Source organism: Bombina bombina, chromosome 7, assembly GCF_027579735.1.
Source record: "Bombina bombina isolate aBomBom1 chromosome 7, aBomBom1.pri, whole genome shotgun sequence".
In the NCBI taxonomy this organism is placed as follows: domain Eukaryota; kingdom Metazoa; phylum Chordata; class Amphibia; order Anura; family Bombinatoridae; genus Bombina; species Bombina bombina.
Window position 1 is genome coordinate 404,697,584 of NC_069505.1, and position 25,152 is coordinate 404,722,735.

The window sequence follows — 25,152 nt, forward strand, 5'->3', positions numbered from 1 at the left end:
TTTTTCTTGTTTGTGAATACGTATGTAAAGCTCACTAGAGAGAGAGCTAGGGGTTTTCCTGTTTATGAATATGTATATGTAAAGCTCACTAGAGACAGAGCTAGGGGTTTTCCTGTTTGTGAATACGTATATGTAAAGCTCACTAGAGAGAGAGCTAGGGGTTTTCCTGTTTGTGAAAACGTATATGTAAAGCTCACTAGAGAGAGCTAGGAGTTTTCCTGTTAGTGAATACGTATGTAAAGCTCACTAGTGGGAGCTAGGACTTTTCCTGTTAGTGAATACGTATGTAAAGCTCACTAGAGAGAGCTAGAGGTTTTCCTGTTTGTGAATACGTATGTAAAGCTTACTAGAGAGAGAGCTAGGGGTTTTCCTGTTTGTGAATACGTATGTAAAGCTCACTAGAGACAGAGCTAGGGGTTTTCCTGTTTGTGAATACGTATATGTAAGGCTCACTAGAGAGAGAGCTAGGGGTTTTCCTGTTTGTGAATACGTATATGTAAAGCTCACTAGAGAGAGCTAGGAGTTTTCCTGTTAGTGAATACGTATGTAAAGCTCACTAGAGAGAGCTAGAGGTTTTCCTGTTTGTGAATACGTATGTAAAGCTCACTAGAGTGAGAGCTAGGGGTTTTCCTGTTTGTGAATACGTATGTAAAGCTCACTAGAGAGAGAGCTAGAAGGTTTCCTGTTTGTGAATACGTATGTAAAGCTCACTAGAGTGAGAGCTAGGGGTTTTCCTGTTTCTGAATACGTATGTAAAGCTCACTAGAGAGAGATCTAGGTGTTTTCCTGTTTGTGAATATGTATGTAAAGCTCACTAGAGAGAACTACGGGTTTTCCTGTTTGTGAATACGTATGTAAAGCTCACTAGAGACAGAGCTAGGGGTTTTCCTGTTTGTGAATACGTATATGTAAAGCTCACTAGAGAGAGAGCTAGGGGTTTTCCTGTTTGTGAATACGTATATGTAAAATTCACTAGAAAGAGAGCTACGGGTTTTCCTGTTTGTGAATACGTATGTAAAGCTCACTAGAGAGAGAGCTAGGGGTTTTCCTGTTTGTGAATACGTATATGTAAAGCTCACTAGAGACAGAGCTAGGGGTTTTCCTGTTTGTGAATACGTATATGTAAAGCTCACTAGAGAGAGAGCTAGGGGTTTTCCTGTTTGTGAATACGTATATGTAAAGCTCAGTAGAGAAAGCTAGGAGTTTTCCTGTTAGTGAATACGTATGTAAAGCACACTAGTGGGAGCTAGGAGTTTTCCTGTTAGTGAATACGTATGTAAAGCTCACTAGAGAGAGCTAGAGGTTTTCCTGTTAGTGAATACGTATGTAAATCTCACTAGAGAGAGCTAGAGGTTTTCCTGTTTGTGAATACGTATGTAAAGCTCACTAGAGAGAGAGCTAGGGGTTTTCCTGTTTGTGAACACGTATGTAAAGCTCACTAGAGAGAGAGAGCTAGAATGTTTCCTGTTTGTCAATATGTATGTAAAGCTCACTAGAGTGAGAGCTAGGGGTTTTCCTGTTTGTGAATACGTATGTAAAGCTCACTAGAGAGAACTAGAGGTTTTCCTGTTTGTGAATTCGTATGTAAAGCTCACTAGAGAGAGAGCTAAGGGTTTTCCTGCTTGTGAATACGTACTGTATGTAAAGCTCACTAGAGTGAGAGCTGGGTTTTTTCCTGTTTGTGAATACGTTTGTAAAGCTCACTAGAGAGAGAGCTAGGGGTTTTCTTGTTTGTGAATACGTATATGTAAAGCTCACTAGAGACAGAGCTAGGGGTTTTCCTGTTTGTGAATACGTATATGTAAAGCTCACTAGAGAGAGATAGGCGTTTTCCTGTTAGTGAATACGTATGTAAAGCTCACTAGTGGGAGCTAGGAGTTTTCCTGTTAGTGAATACGTATGTAAAGCTCACTAGAGAGAGCTAGAGGTTTTCCTGTTTGTGAATACGTATGTAAAGCTTACTAGAGAGAGAGCTAGGGGTTTTCCTGTTTGTGAATATGTATGTAAAGCTCACTAGAGACAGAGCTAGGGGTTTTCCTGTTTGTGAATACGTATATGTAAAGCTCACTAGAGAGAGAGCTAGAGGTTTTCCTGTTTGTGAATACGTATATGTAAAGTTCACTAGAGAGAGCTAGGAGTTTTCCTGTCAGTGAATACGTATGTAAAGCTCACTAGTGGGAGCTAGGAGTTTTCCTGTTAGTGAATACGTATGTAAAGGTCACTAGAGAGAGCTAGAGGTTTTCCTGTTTGTGAATACGTATGTAAAGCTCACTAGAGTGAGAGCTAGGGGTTTTCCTGTTTGTGAATACGTATGTAAAGCTCACTAGAGAGAGAGCTAGAAGGTTTCCTGTTTGTGAATACGTATGTAAAGCTCACTAGAGTGAGAGCTAGGGGTTTTCCTGTTTCTGAATACGTATGTAAAGCTCACTAGAGAGAGAGCTAGGAGTTTTCCTGTTTGTGAATATGTATGTAAAGCTCACTAGAGAGAACTACGGGTTTTCCTGTTTGTGAATACGTATGTAAAGCTCACTAGAGAGAGAGCTAGGGGTTTTCCTGTTTGTGAATACATATATGTAAAGCTCACTAGAGAGAGAGCTGAGGGTTTTCCTGTTAGTGAATAAGTATGTAAAGCTCACTAGAGAGAGAGCTGGGGGTTTTCCTGTTTGTGAATACGTATGTAAAGCTCACTAGAGACAGAGCTAGGGGTTTTCCTGTTTGTGAATACGTATGTAAAGCTCACTAGAGACAGAGCTAGGGGTTTTCCTGTTTGTGAATACGTATATGTAAAGCTCACTAGAGAGAGAGCTAGGGGTTTTCCTGTTTGTGAATACATATATGTAAAGCTCACTAGAGAAAGCTAGGAGTTTTCCTGTTAGTTAATACGTATGTAAAGCTCACTAAAGAGAGCTAGAGGTTTTCCAGTTAGTGAAAACGTATGTAAAGCTCACTAGAGAGAGAGAGCTAAGAGCTTTCCTGTTAGTGAATACGTATGTAAAGCTCACTAGAGAGAGAGCTGAGGGTCTTTCTGTTTGTGAATACGTATGTACAGCTTACTAGAGAGAGAGCTGGGGGTTTTCCTGTTTGTGAATACGTATGTAAAGCTCACTAGAGGGAACTAGAGGTTTTCCTGTTTGTGAATACGTATGTAAAGCTCACTAGAGAGAGAGCTGAGGGTCTTTCTGTTTGTGAATACGTATGTAAAGCTTACTAGAGAGAGAGCTGGGGGTTTTCCTGTTTGTGAATACGTATGTAAAGCTCACTAGAGAGAGAGCTGGGGGTTTTCCTGTTTGTGAATACGTATGCAAAGCTCACTAGAGAGAGCTGAGGGGTTTCCTGTTTGTGAATACGTATGTAAAGCTCACTAGAGAGAGAGCTGGGGGTTTTCCTGTTTGTGAATACGTATATGTAAAGCTCACTAGAGAGAGAGTTGAGGGTTTTCCTGTTAGTGAATAAGTATGTAAAGCTCACTAGAGAGAGAGCTGGGGGGTTTCCTGTTTGTGAATACGTATGTAAAGCTCACTAGAGACAGAGCTAGGGGTTTTCCTGTTTGTGAATACGTATGTAAAGCTCACTAGAGAGAGAGCTAGGGGTTTTCCTGTTTGTGAATACGTATGTAAAGCTCACTAGAGAGAGAGCTAGGGGTTTTCCTGTTTGTGAATACGAATGTAAAGCTCACTAGAGAGAGAGATAGGGGTTTTCCTGTTTGTGAATACGTATATGTAAAGCTCACTAGAGAGAGAGCTAGGGGTTTTCCTGTTTGTGAATACGTATATGTAAAATTCACTAGAGAGAGAGCTAGGGGTTTTCCTGTTTGTGAATACGTATGTAAAGCTCACTAGAGAGAAAGAGCTAGGGGTTTTCCTGTTTGTGAATACGTATATGTAAAGCTCACTAGAGACAGAGCTAGGGGTTTTCCTGTTTGTGAATACGTATGTAAAGCTCACTAGAGAAAGCTAGGAGTTTTCCTGTTAGTGAATACGTATGTAAAGCTCACTAGTGGGAGCTAGGAGTTTTCCTGTTAGTGAATATGTATGTAAAACTCACTAGAGAGAGCTAGAGGTTTTCCTGTTAGTGAATACGTATGTAAATCTCACTAGAGAGAGCTAGAGGTTTTCCTGTTTGTGAATACGTATGTAAAGCTCACTAGAGAGAGAGCTAGGGGTTTTCCTGTTTGTGAACACGTATGTAAAGCTCACTAGAGAGAGAGAGCTAGAAGGTTTCCTGTTTGTGAATACGTATGTAAAGCTCACTAGAGAGAACTAGAGGTTTTCCTGTTTGTGAATACGTATGTAAAGCTCACTAGACAGAGAGTTAGGGGTTTTCCTGCTTGTGAATACGTACTGTATGTAAAGCTCACTAGAGTGAGAGCTGGGGTTTTTCTTGTTTGTGAATACGTATGTAAAGCTCACTAGAGAGAGAGCTAGGGGTTTTCCTGTTTATGAATATGTATATGTAAAGCTCACTAGAGACAGAGCTAGGGGTTTTCCTGTTTGTGAATACGTATATGTAAAGCTCACTAGAGAGAGAGCTAGGGGTTTTCCTGTTTGTGAAAACGTATATGTAAAGCTCACTAGAGAGAGCTAGGAGTTTTCCTGTTAGTGAATACGTATGTAAAGCTCACTAGTGGGAGCTAGGACTTTTCGTATGTAAAGCTCACTAGAGAGAGCTAGAGGTTTTCCTGTTTGTGAATACGTATGTAAAGCTTACTAGAGAGAGAGCTAGGGGTTTTCCTGTTTGTGAATACGTATGTAAAGCTCACTAGAGAGAGAGCTAGGGGTTTTCCTGTTTGTGAATACGTATATGTAAGGCTCACTAGAGAGAGAGCTAGGGGTTTTCCTGTTTGTGAATACGTATATGTAAAGCTCACTAGAGAGAGCTAGGAGTTTTCCTGTTAGTGAATACGTATGTAAAGCTCACTAGTGGGAGCTAGGAGTTTTCCTGTTAGTGAATACGTATGTAAAGCTCACTAGAGAGAGCTAGAGGTTTTCCTGTTTGTGAATACGTATGTAAAGCTCACTAGAGTGAGAGCTAGGGGTTTTCCTGTTTGTGAATACGTATGTAAAGCTCACTAGAGAGAGAGCTAGAAGGTTTCCTGTTTGTGAATACGTATGTAAAGCTCACTAGAGTGAGAGCTAGGGGTTTTCCTGTTTCTGAATACGTATGTAAAGCTCACTAGAGAGAGATCTAGGAGTTTTCCTGTTTGTGAATATGTATGTAAAGCTCACTAGAGAGAACTACGGGTTTTCCTGTTTGTGAATACATATGTAAAGCTCACTAGAGACAGAGCTAGGGGTTTTCCTGTTTGTGAATACGTATATGTAAAGCTCACTAGAGAGAGAGCTAGGGGTTTTCCTGTTTGTGAATACGTATATGTAAAATTCACTAGAAAGAGAGCTACGGGTTTTCCTGTTTGTGAATACGTATGTAAAGCTCACTAGAGTGAGAGCTGGGGTTTTTCCTGTTTGTGAATACGTATGTAAAGCTCACTAGAGAGAGAGCTAGGGGTTTTCCTGTTTATGAATATGTATATGTAAAGCTCACTAGAGACAGAGCTAGGGGTTTTCCTGTTTGTGAATACGTATATGTAAAGCTCACTAGAGAGAGAGCTAGGGGTTTTCCTGTTTGTGAAAACGTATATGTAAAGCTCACTAGAGAGAGCTAGGAGTTTTCCTGTTAGTGAATACGTATGTAAAGCTCACTAGTGGGAGCTAGGACTTTTCCTGTTAGTGAATACGTATGTAAAGCTCACTAGAGAGAGCTAGAGGTTTTCCTGTTTGTGAATACGTATGTAAAGCTTACTAGAGAGAGAGCTAGGGGTTTTCCTGTTTGTGAATACGTATGTAAAGCTCACTAGAGACAGAGCTAGGGGTTTTCCTGTTTGTGAATACGTATATGTAAGGCTCACTAGAGAGAGAGCTAGGGGTTTTCCTGTTTGTGAATACGTATATGTAAAGCTCACTAGAGAGAGCTAGGAGTTTTCCTGTTAGTGAATACGTATGTAAAGCTCACTAGAGAGAGCTAGAGGTTTTCCTGTTTGTGAATACGTATGTAAAGCTCACTAGAGAGAGAGCTAGAAGGTTTCCTGTTTGTGAATACGTATGTAAAGCTCACTAGAGTGAGAGCTAGGGGTTTTCCTGTTTCTGAATACGTATGTAAAGCTCACTAGAGAGAGATCTAGGTGTTTTCCTGTTTGTGAATATGTATGTAAAGCTCACTAGAGAGAACTACGGGTTTTCCTGTTTGTGAATACGTATGTAAAGCTCACTAGAGACAGAGCTAGGGGTTTTCCTGTTTGTGAATACGTATATGTAAAGCTCACTAGAGAGAGAGCTAGGGGTTTTCCTGTTTGTGAATACGTATATGTAAAATTCACTAGAAAGAGAGCTACGGGTTTTCCTGTTTGTGAATACGTATGTAAAGCTCACTAGAGAGAGAGCTAGAAGGTTTCCTGTTTGTGAATACGTATGTAAAGCTCACTAGAGTGAGAGCTAGGGGTTTTCCTGTTTCTGAATACGTATGTAAAGCTCACTAGAGAGAGATCTAGGTGTTTTCCTGTTTGTGAATATGTATGTAAAGCTCACTAGAGAGAACTACGGGTTTTCCTGTTTGTGAATACGTATGTAAAGCTCACTAGAGACAGAGCTAGGGGTTTTCCTGTTTGTGAATACGTATATGTAAAGCTCACTAGAGAGAGAGCTAGGGGTTTTCCTGTTTGTGAATACGTATATGTAAAATTCACTAGAAAGAGAGCTACGGGTTTTCCTGTTTGTGAATACGTATGTAAAGCTCACTAGAGAGAGAGCTAGGGGTTTTCCTGTTTGTGAATACGTATATGTAAAGCTCACTAGAGACAGAGCTAGGGGTTTTCCTGTTTGTGAATACGTATATGTAAAGCTCACTAGAGAGAGAGCTAGGGGTTTTCCTGTTTGTGAATACGTATATGTAAAGCTCAGTAGAGAAAGCTAGGAGTTTTCCTGTTAGTGAATACGTATGTAAAGCACACTAGTGGGAGCTAGGAGTTTTCCTGTTAGTGAATACGTATGTAAAGCTCACTAGAGAGAGCTAGAGGTTTTCCTGTTAGTGAATACGTATGTAAATCTCACTAGAGAGAGCTAGAGGTTTTCCTGTTTGTGAATACGTATGTAAAGCTCACTAGAGAGAGAGCTAGGGGTTTTCCTGTTTGTGAACACGTATGTAAAGCTCACTAGAGAGAGAGAGCTAGAATGTTTCCTGTTTGTCAATATGTATGTAAAGCTCACTAGAGTGAGAGCTAGGGGTTTTCCTGTTTGTGAATACGTATGTAAAGCTCACTAGAGAGAACTAGAGGTTTTCCTGTTTGTGAATACGTATGTAAAGCTCACTAGAGAGAGAGCTAAGGGTTTTCCTGCTTGTGAATACGTACTGTATGTAAAGCTCACTAGAGTGAGAGCTGGGTTTTTTCCTGTTTGTGAATACGTTTGTAAAGCTCACTAGAGAGAGAGCTAGGGGTTTTCTTGTTTGTGAATACGTATATGTAAAGCTCACTAGAGACAGAGCTAGGGGTTTTCCTGTTTGTGAATACGTATATGTAAAGCTCACTAGAGAGAGATAGGCGTTTTCCTGTTAGTGAATACGTATGTAAAGCTCACTAGTGGGAGCTAGGAGTTTTCCTGTTAGTGAATACGTATGTAAAGCTCACTAGAGAGAGCTAGAGGTTTTCCTGTTTGTGAATACGTATGTAAAGCTTACTAGAGAGAGAGCTAGGGGTTTTCCTGTTTGTGAATATGTATGTAAAGCTCACTAGAGACAGAGCTAGGGGTTTTCCTGTTTGTGAATACGTATATGTAAAGCTCACTAGAGAGAGAGCTAGAGGTTTTCCTGTTTGTGAATACGTATATGTAAAGTTCACTAGAGAGAGCTAGGAGTTTTCCTGTCAGTGAATACGTATGTAAAGCTCACTAGTGGGAGCTAGGAGTTTTCCTGTTAGTGAATACGTATGTAAATGTCACTAGAGAGAGCTAGAGGTTTTCCTGTTTGTGAATACGTATGTAAAGCTCACTAGAGTGAGAGCTAGGGGTTTTCCTGTTTGTGAATACATATGTAAAGCTCACTAGAGAGAGAGCTAGAAGGTTTCCTGTTTGTGAATACGTATGTAAAGCTCACTAGAGTGAGAGCTAGGGGTTTTCCTGTTTCTGAATACGTATGTAAAGCTCACTAGAGAGAGAGAGCTAGGAGTTTTCCTGTTTGTGAATATGTATGTAAAGCTCACTAGAGAGAACTACGGGTTTTCCTGTTTGTGAATACGTATGTAAAGCTCACTAGAGACAGAGCTAGGGGTTTTCCTGTTTGTGAATACGTATATGTAAAGCTCACTAGAGAGAGAGCTAGGGGTTTTCCTGTTTGTGAATACGTATATGTAAAATTCACTAGAGAGAGAGCTAGGGGTTTTCCTGTTTGTGAATATGTATGTAAAGCTCACTAGAGAGAACTACGGGTTTTCCTGTTTGTGAATACGTATGTAAAGCTCACTAGAGACAGAGCTAGGAGTTTTCCTGCTTGTGAATACGTACTGTATGTAAAGCTCACTAGAGTGAGAGATGGATTTTTTCCTGTTTATGAATACGTATGTAAAGCTCACTAGAGAGAGAGCTAGGGGTTTTCCTGTTTGTGAATACGTATGTAAAGCTCACTAGAGAGAGAGCTAGGGGTTTTCCTGTTTGTGAATACGTATGTAAAGCTCACTAGAGTGAGAGCTAGGGATTTTCCTGTTTGTGAATACGTATGTAAAGCTCACTAGAGAGAGAGCTAGAAGGTTTCCTGTTTGTGAATACGTATGTAAAGCTCACTAGAGAGCTAGGGGTTTTCCTGTTTCTGAATACGAATGTAAAGCTCACTAGAGAGAACTACAGGTTTTCCTGTTTGTGAATACGTATGTAAAGCTCACTAGAGACAGAGCTAGGGGGTTTTCCTGTTTGTGAATACGTATATGTAAAGCTCACTAAAGAGAGAGCTAGGGGTTTTCCTGTTTGTGAATACGTATATGTAAAATTCACTAGAGAGAGAGCTAGGGGTTTTCCTGTTTGTGAATATGTATGTAAAGCTCACTAGAGAGAACTACGGGTTTTCCTGTTTGTGAATATGTATGTAAAGCTCACTAGAGTCAGAGCTGGGGTTTTTCCTGTTTGTGAATACGTATGTAAAGCTCACTAGAGAGAGCTAGGGGTTTTCCTTTTTGTGAATAAGTATGTAAAGCCCACTAGAGAGAGAGCTAGGGGTTTTCCTGTTTGTGAATACGTATGTAAAGCTCACTAGAGAGAGAGCTAGGGGTTTTCCTGTTTGTGAATACATATGTAAAGCTCACTAGAGAGAGAGCTAGGGGTTTTTCTGTTTGTGAATACGTATGTAAAGCTCACTAGAGAGAGAGCTAGGGGTTTTCCTGTTTGTGAATACGAATGTAAAGCTCACTAGAGAGAGAGCTGGGGGTTTTCCTGTTTGTGAATACGTATGTAAAGCTCACTAGAGAGAGAGCTAGGGGTTTTTCCTGTTTGTGAATACGTTTGTAAAGCTCACTAGAGAGAGAGCTAGGGGTTTTTCCTGTTTGTGAATACGTATGTAAAGCTCACTAGAGAGAACTAGGGGTTTTCCTGTTTGTGAATACGTATGTAAAGCTCACTAGAGAGAACTACGGGTTTTCCTGTTTGTGAATACGAATGTAAAGCTCACTAGAGAGAGAGCTAGGGGTTTTCCTGTTTGTGAATACGTATGTAAAGCTCACTAGAGAGAGAGCTAGGGGTTTTCCTGTTTGTGAATACGTATGTAAAGCTCACTAGAGAGAGAGCTAGGGGTTTTCCTGTTTGTGAATACGTATGTAAAGCTCACTAGAGAGAGCTAGGGGTTTTCCTGTTTGTGAATACGTACTGTATGTAAAGCTCACTAGAGTGAGGGCTGGGGTTTTTCCTGTTTGTGAATACGTATGTAAAGCTCACGGGAGAGAGCTAGGGGTTTTCCTGTTTGTGAATACGTATGTAAAGCTCACTAGAGGGAGAGCTAGGGGTTTTCCTGTTTGTGAATACGTATGTAAAGCTCACTAGAGAGAGAGCTAGAAGGTTTCCTGTTTGTGAATACGTATGTAAAGCTCACTAGAGAGAACTACAGGTTTTCCTGTTTGTGAATACGTATGTAAAGCTCACTAGAGACAGAGCTAGGGGGTTTTCCTGTTTGTGAATACGTATGTAAAGCTCACTAGAGACAGAGCTAGGGGTTTTCCTGTTTGTGAATACGTATATGTAAAGCTCACTAGAGAGAGAGCTAGGGGTTTTCCTGTTTGTGAATACGTATATGTAAAATTCACTAGAGAGAGAGCTAGGGGTTTTCCTGTTTGTTAATATGTATGTAAAGCTCACTAGAGAGAACTACGGGTTTTCCTGTTTGTGAATATGTATGTAAAGCTCACTAGAGTCAGAGCTGGGGTTTTTCCTGTTTGTGAATACGTATGTAAAGCTCACTAGTGGGAGCTAGGACTTTTCCTGTTAGTGAATACGTATGTAAAGCTCACTAGAGGGAGCTAGAGGTTTTCCTGTTTGTGAATACGTATGTAAAGCTTACTAGAGAGAGAGCTAGGGGTTTTCCTGTTTGTGAATACGTATGTAAAGCTCACTAGAGACAGAGCTAGGGGTTTTCCTGTTTGTGAATACGTATATGTAAGGCTCACTAGAGAGAGAGCTAGGGGTTTTCCTGTTTGTGAATACGTATATGTAAAGCTCACTAGAGAGAGCTAGGAGTTTTCCTGTTAGTGAATACGTATGTAAAGCTCACTAGAGAGAGCTAGAGGTTTTCCTGTTTGTGAATACGTATGTAAAGCTCACTAGAGTGAGAGCTAGGGGTTTTCCTGTTTGTGAATACGTATGTAAAGCTCACTAGAGAGAGAGCTAGAAGGTTTCCTGTTTGTGAATACGTATGTAAAGCTCACTAGAGTGAGAGCTAGGGGTTTTCCTGTTTCTGAATACGTATGTAAAGCTCACTAGAGAGAGATCTAGGTGTTTTCCTGTTTGTGAATATGTATGTAAAGCTCACTAGAGAGAACTACGGGTTTTCCTGTTTGTGAATACGTATGTAAAGCTCACTAGAGACAGAGCTAGGGGTTTTCCTGTTTGTGAATACGTATATGTAAAGCTCACTAGAGAGAGAGCTAGGGGTTTTCCTGTTTGTGAATACGTATATGTAAAATTCACTAGAAAGAGAGCTACGGGTTTTCCTGTTTGTGAATACGTATGTAAAGCTCACTAGAGAGAGAGCTAGGGGTTTTCCTGTTTGTGAATACGTATATGTAAAGCTCACTAGAGACAGAGCTAGGGGTTTTCCTGTTTGTGAATACGTATATGTAAAGCTCACTAGAGAGAGAGCTAGGGGTTTTCCTGTTTGTGAATACGTATATGTAAAGCTCAGTAGAGAAAGCTAGGAGTTTTCCTGTTAGTGAATACGTATGTAAAGCACACTAGTGGGAGCTAGGAGTTTTCCTGTTAGTGAATACGTATGTAAAGCTCACTAGAGAGAGCTAGAGGTTTTCCTGTTAGTGAATACGTATGTAAATCTCACTAGAGAGAGCTAGAGGTTTTCCTTTTTGTGAATACGTATGTAAAGCTCACTAGAGAGAGAGCTAGGGGTTTTCCTGTTTGTGAACACGTATGTAAAGCTCACTAGAGAGAGAGAGCTAGAAGGTTTCCTGTTTGTGAATACGTATGTAAAGCTCACTAGAGTGAGAGCTAGGGGTTTTCCTGTTTGTGAATACGTATGTAAAGCTCACTAGAGAGAACTAGAGGTTTTCCTGTTAGTGAATACGTATGTAAAGCTCACTAGAGAGAGAGCTAAGGGTTTTCTTGTTTGTGAATACGTATATGTAAAGCTCACTAGAGACAGAGCTAGGGGTTTTCCTGTTTGTGAATACGTATATGTAAAGCTCACTAGAGAGAGCTAGGCGTTTTCCTGTTAGTGAATACGTATGTAAAGCTCACTAGTGGGAGCTAGGAGTTTTCCTGTTAGTGAATACGTATGTAAAGCTCACTAGAGAGAGCTAGAGGTTTTCCTGTTTGTGAATACGTATGTAAAGCTTACTAGAGAGAGAGCTAGGGGTTTTCCTGTTTGTGAATATGTATGTAAAGCTCACTAGAGACAGAGCTAGGGGTTTTCCTGTTTGTGAATACGTATATGTAAAACTCACTAGAGAGAGAGCTAGAGGTTTTCCTGTTTGTGAATACGTATATGTAAAGCTCACTAGAGAGAGCTAGGAGTTTTCCTGTCAGTGAATACGTATGTAAAGCTCACTAGTGGGAGCTAGGAGTTTTCCTGTTAGTGAATACGTATGTAAAGCTCACTAGAGAGAGCTAGAGGTTTTCCTGTTTGTGAATACGTATGTAAAGCTCACTAGAGTGAGAGCTAGGGGTTTTCCTGTTTGTGAATACGTATGTAAAGCTCACTAGAGAGAGAGCTAGAAGGTTTCCTGTTTGTGAATACGTATGTAAAGCTCACTAGAGTGAGAGCTAGGGGTTTTCCTGTTTCTGAATACGTATGTAAAGCTCACTAGAGAGAGAGCTAGGAGTTTTCCTGTTTGTGAATATGTATGTAAAGCTCACTAGAGAGAACTACGGGTTTTCCTGTTTGTGAATACGTATGTAAAGCTCACTAGAGACAGAGCTAGGGGTTTTCCTGTTTGTGAATACGTATATGTAAAGCTCACTAGAGAGAGAGCTAGGGGTTTTCCTGTTTGTGAATACGTATATGTAAAATTCACTAGAGAGAGAGCTAGGGGTTTTCCTGTTTGTGAATATGTATGTAAAGCTCACTAGAGAGAACTACGGGTTTTCCTGTTTGTGAATACGTATGTAAAGCTCACTAGAGACAGAGCTAGGGGTTTTCCTGCTTGTGAATACGTACTGTATGTAAAGCTCACTAGAGTGAGAGATGGATTTTTTCCTGTTTATGAATACGTATGTAAAGCTCACTAGAGAGAGAGCTAGGGGTTTTCCTGTTTGTGAATACGTATGTAAAGCTCACTAGAGAGAGAGCTAGGGGTTTTCCTGTTTGTGAATACGTATGTAAAGCTCACTAGAGTGAGAGCTAGGGATTTTCCTGTTTGTGAATACGTATGTAAAGCTCACTAGAGAGAGAGCTAGAAGGTTTCCTGTTTGTGAATACGTATGTAAAGCTCACTAGAGAGCTAGGGGTTTTCCTGTTTCTGAATACGAATGTAAAGCTCACTAGAGAGAACTACAGGTTTTCCTGTTTGTGAATACGTATGTAAAGCTCACTAGAGACAGAGCTAGGGGGTTTTCCTGTTTGTGAATACGTATATGTAAAGCTCACTAGAGAGAGAGCTAGGGGTTTTCCTGTTTGTGAATACGTATATGTAAAATTCACTAGAGAGAGAGCTAAGGGTTTTCCTGTTTGTGAATATGTATGTAAAGCTCACTAGAGAGAACTACGGGTTTTCCTGTTTGTGAATATGTATGTAAAGCTCACTAGAGTCAGAGCTGGGGTTTTTCCTGTTTGTGAATACGTATGTAAAGCTCACTAGAGAGAGCTAGGGGTTTTCCTGTTTGTGAATAAGTATGTAAAGCCCACTAGAGAGAGAGCTAGGGGTTTTCCTGTTTGTGAATACGTATGTAAAGCTCACTAGAGAGAGAGCTAGGGGTTTTCCTGTTTGTGAATACGTATGTAAAGCTCACTAGAGAGAGAGCTAGGGGTTTTCCTGTTTGTGAATACGTATGTAAAGCTCACTAGAGAGAGAGCTAGGGGTTTTCCTGTTTGTGAATACGAATGTAAAGCTCACTAGAGAGAGAGCTGGGGGTTTTCCTGTTTGTGAATACGTATGTAAAGCTCACTAGAGAGAGCTAGGGGTTTTTCCTGTTTGTGAATACGTTTGTAAAGCTCACTAGAGAGAGAGCTAGGGGTTTTTCCTGTTTGTGAATACGTATGTAAAGCTCACTAGAGAGAGCTAGGGTTTTTCCTGTTTGTGAATACGTATGTAAAGCTCACTAGAGAGAACTACGGGTTTTCCTGTTTGTGAATACGTATATGTAAAATTCACTAGAGAGAGAGCTAGGGGTTTTCCTGTTTGTGAATATGTATGTAAAGCTCACTAGAGAGAACTACGGGTTTTCCTGTTTGTGAATACGTATGTAAAGCTCACTAGAGACAGAGCTAGGGGTTTTCCTGCTTGTGAATACGTACTGTATGTAAAGCTCACTAGAGTGAGAGATGGATTTTTTCCTGTTTATGAATACGTATGTAAAGCTCACTAGAGAGAGAGCTAGGGGTTTTCCTGTTTGTGAATACGTATGTAAAGCTCACTAGAGAGAGAGCTAGGGGTTTTCCTGTTTGTGAATACGTATGTAAAGCTCACTAGAGTGAGAGCTAGGGATTTTCCTGTTTGTGAATACGTATGTAAAGCTCACTAGAGAGAGAGCTAGAAGGTTTCCTGTTTGTGAATACGTATGTAAAGCTCACTAGAGAGCTAGGGGTTTTCCTGTTTCTGAATACGAATGTAAAGCTCACTAGAGAGAACTACAGGTTTTCCTGTTTGTGAATACGTATGTAAAGCTCACTAGAGACAGAGCTAGGGGGTTTTCCTGTTTGTGAATACGTATATGTAAAGCTCACTAGAGAGAGAGCTAGGGGTTTTCCTGTTTGTGAATACGTATATGTAAAATTCACTAGAGAGAGAGCTAGGGGTTTTCCTGTTTGTGAATATGTATGTAAAGCTCACTAGAGAGAACTACGGGTTTTCCTGTTTGTGAATATGTATGTAAAGCTCACTAGAGTCAGAGCTGGGGTTTTTCCTGTTTGTGAATACGTATGTAAAGCTCACTAGAGAGAGCTAGGGGTTTTCCTGTTTGTGAATAAGTATGTAAAGCCCACTAGAGAGAGAGCTAGGGGTTTTCCTGTTTGTGAATACGTATGTAAAGCTCACTAGAGAGAGAGCTAGGGGTTTTCCTGTTTGTGAATACGTATGTAAAGCTCACTAGAGAGAGAGCTAGGGGTTTTCCTGTTTGTGAATACGTATGTAAAGCTCACTAGAGAGAGAGCTAGGGGTTTTCCTGTTTGTGAATACGAATGTAAAGCTCACTAGAGAGAGAGCTGGGGGTTTTCCTGTTTGTGAATACGTATGTAAAGCTCACTAGAGAGAGCTAGGGGTTTTTCCTGTTTGTGAATACGTTTGTAAAGCTCACTAGAGAGAGAGCTAGGGGTTTTTCCTGTTTGTGAATACGTATGTAAAGCTCACTAGAGAGAGCTAGGGTTTTTCCTGTTTGTGAATACGTATGTAAAGCTCACTAGAGAGAACTACGGGTTTTCCTGTTTGTGAATACGAATGTAAAGCTCACTAGAGAGAGAGCTAGGGGTTTTCCTGTTTGTGAATACGTATGTAAAGCTCACTAGAGAGAGAGCTAGGGGTTTTCCTGTTTGTGAATACGTATGTAAAGCTCACTAGAGAGAGAGCTAGGGGTTTTCCTGTTTGTGAATACGTACTGTATGTAAAGCTCACTAGAGTGAGGGCTGGGGTTTTTCCTGTTTGTGAATACGTATGTAAAGCTCACTAGAGAGAGCTAGGGGTTTTCCTGTTTGTGAATACGTATGTAAAGCTCACTAGAGTGAGAGCTAGGGGTTTTCCTGTTTGTGAATACGTATGTAAAGCTCACTAGAGAGAGAGCTAGAAGGTTTCCTGTTTGTGAATACGTATGTAAAGCTCACTAGAGAGAACTACAGGTTTTCCTGTTTGTGAATACGTATGTAAAGCTCACTAGAGACAGAGCTAGGGGGTTTTCCTGTTTGTGAATACGTATGTAAAGCTCACTAGAGACAGAGCTAGGGGTTTTCCTGTTTGTGAATACGTATATGTAAAGCTCACTAGAGAGAGAGCTAGGGGTTTTCCTGTTTGTGAATACGTATATGTAAAATTCACTAGAGAGAGAGCTAGGGGTTTTCCTGTTTGTGAATATGTATGTAAAGCTCACTAGAGAGAACTACGGGTTTTCCTGTTTGTGAATATGTATGTAAAGCTCACTAGAGTCAGAGCTGGGGTTTTTCCTGTTTGTGAATACGTATGTAAAGCTCACTAGAGAGAGAGCTAGGGGTTTTCCTGTTTGTGAATACGTATGTAAAGCTCACTAGAGAGAGAGCTAGGGGTTTTCCTGTTTGTTAATACGTATGTAAAGCTCACTAGAGTGAGAGCTAGGGGTTTTCCTGTTAGTGAATACGTATGTAAAGCTCACTAGAGAGAGAGCTAGGGGTTTTCCTGTTTGTGAATACGTTTGTAAAGCTCACTAGAGAGAGAGCTGGGGGTTTTCCTGTTTGTGAATACGTATGTAAAGCTCACTAGAGAGAGAGCTAGGGGTTTTTCCTGTTTGTGAATACGTATGTAAAGCTCACTAGTGAGAGCTAAGGGTTTTCCTGTTTGTGAATACGTATGTAAAGCTCACTAGAGAGAACTACGGGTTTTCCTGTTTGTGAATACGAATGTAAAGCTCACTAGAGAGAGAGCTAGGGGTTTTCCTGTTTGTGAATACGTACTGTATGTAAAGCTCACTAGAGTGAGGGCTGGGGTTTTTCCTGTTTGTGAATACGTATGTAAAGCTCACTAGAGAGAACTACGGGTTTTCCTGTTTGTGAATATGTATGTAAAGCTCACTTGAGAGGGGTTTCCCTCACTTCCTCAGGGTGGACACTCAGTTCACAAGGTGAAGTATACGTCTCACCTGTGTAATGCAGGCGCCAGTAAATGCTACGATCACAGCTACCACATTCACAGTTAGCTGGAACTGCAGAAACTTAGAGATGCTGTCATACACGTTACGTCCCCACATGACAGCCTTTACAATGCTGCTGAAGTTATCATCGGTGAGAATGATGTCAGAGGCTTCCTTAGCAACATCCGTGCCCGCAATACCCTAAAGGAAACAGAGAAAGGAGGAAGTGAGCACCGGGCAAAACAATATCTTAGCGATATCTCCCAATACGTAAACTATTTTGGGTGTCTGTGCAACTTATTGCAGCGAAAGGGTCATTATAGTGTTAAAGATAAATTGTCTAACTTGTTAGAGGATGTAATTGTATCACTAGTTATGCTGCAGTGCAATCTGTTTAAGCTCTGCAAATAGGGTTAAACACATAGTTAAAGTACTGTGGCACACCCATATCAGAAACTGCCACTGATACAATTAGCAGCGCTAGTTATATGACCTAGCTGTGCTCTACGAATTAGAGATTGTAATTTTACCAATATAATGCCCCTTTAAACACAATTTTAAGGGGCATATTACCCATATGCTGAATCACTTGAAAATGACTAGAAAATATTATATGAACATCTCTATGTCAAATTGACAGCGTAAATACACATTGTGCATCTGGTGCGTGCAGCACAGTCACTTTATTTTTCTTCTTGGTTCTAGGAAGTTTGCTATAAAATAGTGCAAAAACAGGGAAATCCTGCAAGTTACAACCAAACTCCACACGATCATAGCAAAGTGCAAACTCAGCACTAATAATGCTGATTGGCTGTTGTGTTCCTTTACAAAGTTTGTTTCCCTATGTTTTAATAAGGCACCTAATCAGCAATCTGTCCCTAGGGGTGGGTTGTGCACAAATAGGCCTAGATTTAGAGTTCGGCGGTAAAAGGGCTGTTAACGCTCCGCGGGTTTTTTTCTGGCCGCACCATAAATTTAACTCTGGTATCGAGAGTTCAAACAAATGCTGCGTTAGGCTCCAAAAAAGGAGCGTAGAGCATTTTTACCGCAAATGCAACTCTCGATACCAGAGTTGCTTACGGACGCGGCCGGCCTCAAAAACGTGCTCGTGCACGATTCTCCCATAGGAAACAATGGGGCTGTTTGAGCTGAAAAAAAACCTAACACCTGGAAAAAAGCAGCGTTCAGCTCCTAACGCAGCCCCATTGTTTCCTATGGGGAAACACTTCCTACGTCTGCACCTAACACCCTAACATGTACCCCGAGTCTAAACACCCCTAACCTTACACTTATTAACTCCTAATCTGCCGCCCCCGCTATCGCTGACCCCTGCATTACACTTTTAACCCCTAATCTGCCGCTCCGTAAACCGCCGCCACCTACGTTATCCCTATGTACCCCTAATCTGCTGCCCTAACATCGCCGACCCCTATGTTATATTTATTAACCCCTAATCTGCCCCCCACAACGTCGCCGACACCTGCCTACACTTATTAACCCCTAATCTGCCGAGCGGACCTGAGCGGTACTATAATAAAGTTATTAACCCCTAATCCGCCTCACTAACCCTATCATAAATAGTATTAACCCCTAATCTGCCCTCCCTAACATCGCCGACACCTACCTTCAATTATTAACCCCTAATCTGCCGACCGGAGCTCACCGCTATTCTAATAAATGTATTAACCCCTAAAGCTAAGTCTAACCCTAACACTAACACCCCCCTAAGTTAAATATAATTTTTATCTAACGAAATAAATTAACTCTTATTAAATAAATGATTCCTATTTAAAGCTAAATACTTACCTGTAAAATAAATCCTAATATAGCTACAATATAAATTATAATTATATTATAGCTATTTTAGGATTAATATTTATTTTACAGGCAACTTTGTAATTATTTTAACCAGGTACAATAGCTATTAAATAGTTAAGAACTATTTAATAGTTACCTAGTTAAAATAATAACAAATTTACCTGTAAAATAAATCCTAACCTAAGATATAATTAAACCTAACACTACCCTATCAATAAAATAATTAAATAAACTACCTACAATTACCTACAATTAACCTAACACTACACTATCAATAAATTAATTAAACACAATTGCTACAAATAAATAAAATTAAATAAACTATCTAAAGTACAAAAAATAAAAAAGAACTAAGTTACAGAAAATAATAAAATATTTACAAACATAAGAAAAATATTACAACAATTTTAAACTAATTACACCTACTCTAAGCCCCCTAATAAAATAACAAAGCCCCCCAAAATAAAAAATTCACTACCCTATTCTAAAATACAAATATTACAAGCTCTTTTACCTTACCAGCCCTGAACAGGGCCCTTTGCGGGGCATGCCCCAAGAATTTCAGCTCTTTTTCCTTTTTAAAAAAACATACAATACCCCCCCCAACATTACAACCCACCACCCACATACCCCTAATCTAACCCAAACCCCCCTTAAATAAACCTAACACTACCCCCCTGATGATCTTCCTACCTTGTCTTCACCATGCCAGGTTCACCGATCCGTCCTGGCTCCAAGATCTTCATCCAACCCAAGCGGGGGCTAGACATCCACTGAAGAAGTCCAGAAGAGGGTCCAAAGTCTTCCTCCTATCCGGCAAGAAGAGGACATCCGGACCGGCAAACATCTTCTCCAAGCGGCATCTTCTATCTTCTTCCATCCGATGACGACCGGCTCCATCTTGAAGACCTCCAGCGCGGATCCATCCTCTTCTTCCGACGACTAGACGACGAATGACGGTTCCTTTAAGGGACGTCATCCAAGATGGCGTCCCTCGAATTCCGATTGGCTGATAGGATTCTATCAGCCAATCGGAATTAAGGTAGGAATTTTCTGATTGGCTGATGGAATCAGCCAATCAGAATATAGTTCAATCCGATTGGCTGATCCAATCAGCCAATCAGATTGAGCTCGCATTCTATTGGCTGATCGGAACAGCCAATAGAATGCGAGCTCAATCTGATTGGCTGATTGGATCAGCCAATCGGATTGAACTATATTCTGATTGGCTGATTCCATCAGCCAATCAGAAAATTCCTACCTTAATTCCGATTGGCTGATAGAATCCTATCAGCCAATCGGAATTCGAGGGACGCCATCTTGGATGACGTCCCTTAAAGGAACCGTCATTCGTCGTCTAGTCGTCGGAAGAAGAGGATGGATCCGCGCTGGAGGTCTTCAAGATGGAGCCGGTCGTCATCGGATGGAAGAAGATAGAAGATGCCGCTTGGAGAAGATGTTTGCCGGTCCGGATGTCCTCTTCTTGCCGGATAGGAGGAAGACTTTGGACCCTCTTCTGGACTTCTTCAGTGGATGTCTAGCCCCCGCTTGGGTTGGATGAAGATCTTGGAGCCAGGACGGATCGGTGAACCTGGCATGGTGAAGACAAGGTAGGAAGATCATCAGGGGGGTAGTGTTAGGTTTATTTAAGGGGGGTTTGGGTTAGATTAGGGGTATGTGGGTGGTGGGTTGTAATGTTGGGGGGGGGTATTGTATGTTTTTTTTTACAGGCAAAAGAGCTGAAATTCTTGGGGCATGCCCCGCAAAGGGCCCTGTTCAGGGCTGGTAAGGTAAAAGAGCTTGTAATATTTGTATTTTAGAATAGGGTAGGGAATTTTTTATTTTGGGGGGCTTTGTTATTTTATTAGGGGGCTTAGAGTAGGTGTAATTAGTTTAAAATTGTTGTAATATTTTTCTTATCTTTGTAAATATTTTATTATTTTCTGTAACTTAGTTCTTTTTTATTTTTTGTACTTTAGATAGTTTATTTAATTTTATTTATTTGTAGCAATTGTGTTTAATTAATTTATTGATAGTGTAGTGTTAGGTTAATTGTAGGTAATTGTAGGTAGTTTATTTAATTATTTTATTGATAGGGTAGTGTTAGGTTTAATTATATCTTAGGTTAGGATTTATTTTACAGGTAAATTTGTTATTATTTTAACTAGGTAACTATTAAATAGTTCTTAACTATTTAATAGCTATTGTACCTGGTTAAAATAATTACAAAGTTGCCTGTAAAATAAATATTAATCCTAAAATAGCTATAATATAATTATAAATTATATTGTAGCTATATTAGGATTTATTTTACAGGTAAGTATTTAGCTTTAAATAGGAATTATTTATTTAATAAGAGTTAATTTATTTCGTTAGATAAAAATTATATTTAACTTAGGGGGGTGTTAGTGTTAGGGTTAGACTTAGCTTTAGGGGTTAATACATTTATTAGAATAGCGGTGAGCTCCGATCGGAAGATTAGGGGTTAATAATTGAAGGTAGGTGTCGGCGATGTTAGGGAGGGCAGATTAGGGGTTAATACTATTTATGATAGGGTTAGTGAGGCGGATTAGGGGTTAATAACTTTATTATAGTAGCGCTCAGGTCCGCTCGGCAGATTAGGGGTTAATAAGTGTAGGTAGGTGTCGGCGACGTTGTGGGGGGCAGATTAGGGGTTAATAAATATAACATAGGGGTCGGCGATGTTAGGGGTAGCAGATTAGGGGTACATAGGAATAACGTAGGTGGCGGCGATTTGCGGTCGGAAGATTAGGGGTTAATTATTTTAAGTAGCTTGCGGCGACGTTGTGGGGGGCAAGTTAGGGGTTAATAGATATAATACAGGGGTCGGCGGTGTTAGGGGCAGCAGATTAGGGGTACATAAGTATAACGTAGGTGGCGGTCGGCAGATTAGGGGTTAAAATTTTTAATCGAGTGGCGGCGATGTGGGGGGACCTCGGTTTAGGGGTACATAGGTAGTTTATGGGTGTTAGTGTACTTTAGGGTACAGTAGTTAAGAGCTTTATAAACCGGCGTTAGCCAGAAAGCTCTTAACTCCTGCTATTTTCAGGCGGCTGGAATCTTGTCGTTAGAGCTCTAACGCTCACTGCAGAAACGACTCTAAATACCGGCGTTAGGAAGATCCCATTGAAAAGATAGGCTACGCAAATGGCGTAGGGGGATCTGCGGTATGGAAAAGTCGCGGCTGTAAAGTGAGCGTTAGACCCTTTAATCACTGACTCTAAATACCAGCGGTAGCCCAAAACCAGCGTTAGGAGCCTCTAACGCTGGTTTTGACGGCTACCGCCGAACTCTAAATCTAGCCGATAGTTTGTAATACATTTTGTTAAAAAGTGTGTTTTTATATGCATGATGCATGTTTATTTGTTGAATTTCTCATAAATAGATATTCAAGCCTCTAATACATTGTAATGAGTCAGTTAGAAAAGGTTAAATAACCCACTTATTTCACTTGATTCAATAGTATTTGTTTAATCAGAAGCAGATTCACTTTGCATATAGTTTAGTATCAACTGATGCATTAGACACCTGTAGACACAATATCCAAGAGGAATATTTCTTTTTGCTACCTCTTGTCTCTATAACAAACTACATTATTCAATTACTCCTTCTCCCTCTACACCTGCACTGTTCAGGGATGGGCGAATGTGTTTATATCCGAATTCGAATGTTAGAACGAATGTTATTGTAGAAATTCGATTTACATAATAGAATGTTGATAAGAACGAATATTCTTTCATATTGTTTACAGTTTTCGAATGTCACATTCGAATTCGAATGTCACATTCAAATTCGAATATTACATTTATAAAACACAATTGTAGACTAGAAACACTATTTTGAATGTCACATTCAAATCGAATATCACATTCGAGTCGAATGTCACATTCGAATTAGAATATTACATTTATAAAACACAGTATTAGACTAGAAATACTATTTCGAATTCGAATGTCACATTCGAATCGAATATCACATTTGAATTGAATATCACATTTAAAACACAGTATTAGACTAGAAATACTATTTCAAATTCGAATGTCACATTTGAATTCGAATGTCACATTCAAATTCAAATATTACATTTCGAAATTGAATGAATACATAGCTAAACATTCTATTATTCGAACAAATATTTTCGAATTTTATTGAAAAATTCGAAAACGAAAATTCAAAAATAGAATGTTAGAATGTTATATAAACATTCGAAATTCGGTTCGAACGAACAAATGTATCAAAATTAGTTTTAAATTTTGAATTTTTAGAAACATTTGCCCATCCTATTAGCCCATCTCTCTTAAACTCACCTTACTTTTGTACTCATGGGGCATATTTATCAAAGTGCAACCGGACATGATACGATGAAGCGTATCATGTCCGCTGCACATCGATAAATGCAGACAGCAATACCGCCCCCTGCAGATTTGTGGCCAATCAGCAGCTAGCAGGGGGTGTCAATCAACCTGATTGTATTCAAATCGGGTTGATTTCTGTCCATGGCTCCAGACCAGGCGGACAAGTTATGGAGCAGCAGTCTTTAGACCGCTGCTCATAACTTCTGTTTCCGGCGAGCCTTCAAGGGGCATCAGGCTCCATGAACTTTATCTATTCCTAAACACTCTCTCTCCCCCCTGCACTTCGTCTCAAAAACAGTCTCATTACTGCAAATCCGTATCTCATCTCATGTCCCTCTCCCTCTTGTTTTTACTAACTGCTGGTGACATCTCTCCTAATCCTGATCCCCAACAACTTCCTAGCCGTGCACATCCATGTGTACCGTTCCATAGACTCAGAAAACAAAACTCTACAAACCTTACTCACATTCCTCTTGCATCTAAAGCCACTACCCCTTTCACTTGTGCACTCTGGAACTCTCAATCTGTTTGCAACAAGCTCACTTCAATACATGACCTCTTCATCTCCCGCTCCCTCAATCTTCTGGCCCTAACAGAAACCTGGCTCTCTCCCCTAGACACAGCATCCACTGCTGCTCTGTCAAATGGGGGTCTCCACTTCAGCCACACTCCTAGGTCTGGTAATAGACAAGGAGGTGGTGTAGGTATTTTACTTTCCTCTTGTTGCACCTTTCAACAAATACAACCCATCTCTTCCCTCATATTTTCCTCATTTCGAAACCCACATGATTCACTTATTCTCCCATCTCTCTGTACGTGTTGCAGTTATATACCGACACCCTGGCTCCTCAACTCAATTTATAAATCACATGGCTGCCTGGCTACCTTATTTCCTTACCTCAGATACCTCTGCCCTCATTCTTGGCGACTTCAACATCCCTCTTGACAATCCCACTGCCTCTTCTGCAAAACAACTTCTGCAACTCACTTCCTCTTTCGGTTTGTCACAATGGACTGATTCTCCCACTCACAAAGACAGTCAGTCCCTTGACCTGATCTTTAGCTATTGATGCACTCTCTCAAACTTCACAAACTCCCCCTTTCCTCTTTCTGACCACCATATCCTCACTTGCAACATATCATCCCTCCCTACAACTCTCCCTCATTCTACTCCTCACACCAAACTTCACAGAAGCATTATGTCATTAGATCAGCAACAGCTTGCTAATTCCCTCAAACCTCTCCTCTCATCCTTCTCCTCCTTTTCCTGCCTTGACCAATCTATCTGCCACTATAATTCCACCCTTACATCCGTCCTTGACAATCTGGCACCTCTTACCATAGCTCGGAAATCACACACTCATCTTTAACCCTGGAATACTCCTCTGACACTGTACCTACGTAGATGTTCCCGTACTGTGGAGCGGCACTGGAGAAAATATCGGAGTTCAGCTGATTTTCTTCATTACAAATTCATCTTGAACTCCTACTATTCTGCCCTTAATCTCCATAAGCAACATTACTTTTCTACTCTTATCGCTACTCTTTCTTCAAACCCAAAACGTCTGTTCTCCACTTTCAATACTCTTCTCCGCCCACCCCCACCTCCTAATATAACTTCTCTGTCAGCTCAAGACTTTGCCAGCCACTTCAATAACAAAATCGACTCCATCAGAAACGAAATCTGCTCTCAACATACTTCCATTCTCTCACCCCCTCAAACGCTCGGAATCAACCACAACCCACATAGCCATAAACTTAGCTCTTTCTCCCCTGTTACTGAGGAAGATGTTTCTGCACTTATACTGCGCTCTCACCTCACTACCTGTCCCCTTGACCCTATCCCCTCACAGCTACTCCTCTCCCTCTCTTCTACCCTTACCTCTATACTCCCAACACATTTTCAGCCTCTCCCTCAGTACCGGTATATTTCCCTCATCTCTGAAACATGCACTGGTCACACCTATCCTCAAAAAACCTTTGCTTGATCCAACCTCCACATCCAACTACCACCCTATTTCCCTTCTCTCTCTTGCCTCAAAGCTTCTGGAAAAGCTAGTATATGCACGCCTATCCCATTTGCTTACATTAAACTCCCTCCTTGACCCACTGCAATCTGTATTTCGTTCTCATCACTCCACAGAGACAGCAATCTCTAAGGTTACCAACGACCTACTTACAGAAAAATCAAAAGGCCACTTCTTTCTGCTTATCCCACAGTTTCCAATATCATTTGTATG

General features: G+C 40.5%; 1 protein-coding gene across 1 annotated transcript in view; it reads right to left on the bottom strand.

Moving 5' to 3' along the window:
- The window catches only part of ATP2B2 (ATPase plasma membrane Ca2+ transporting 2), a 403,776-nt gene that overhangs the window by 67,035 nt on the left and 311,589 nt on the right, over positions 1 to 25,152 (bottom strand). Inside the window, exon 15 of the mRNA XM_053689420.1 lies at positions 16,728 to 16,919. Within this exon, the coding sequence (XP_053545395.1) occupies positions 16,728 to 16,919 (192 nt within the window). The remainder of the gene's footprint in view (positions 1 to 16,727; positions 16,920 to 25,152) is intronic.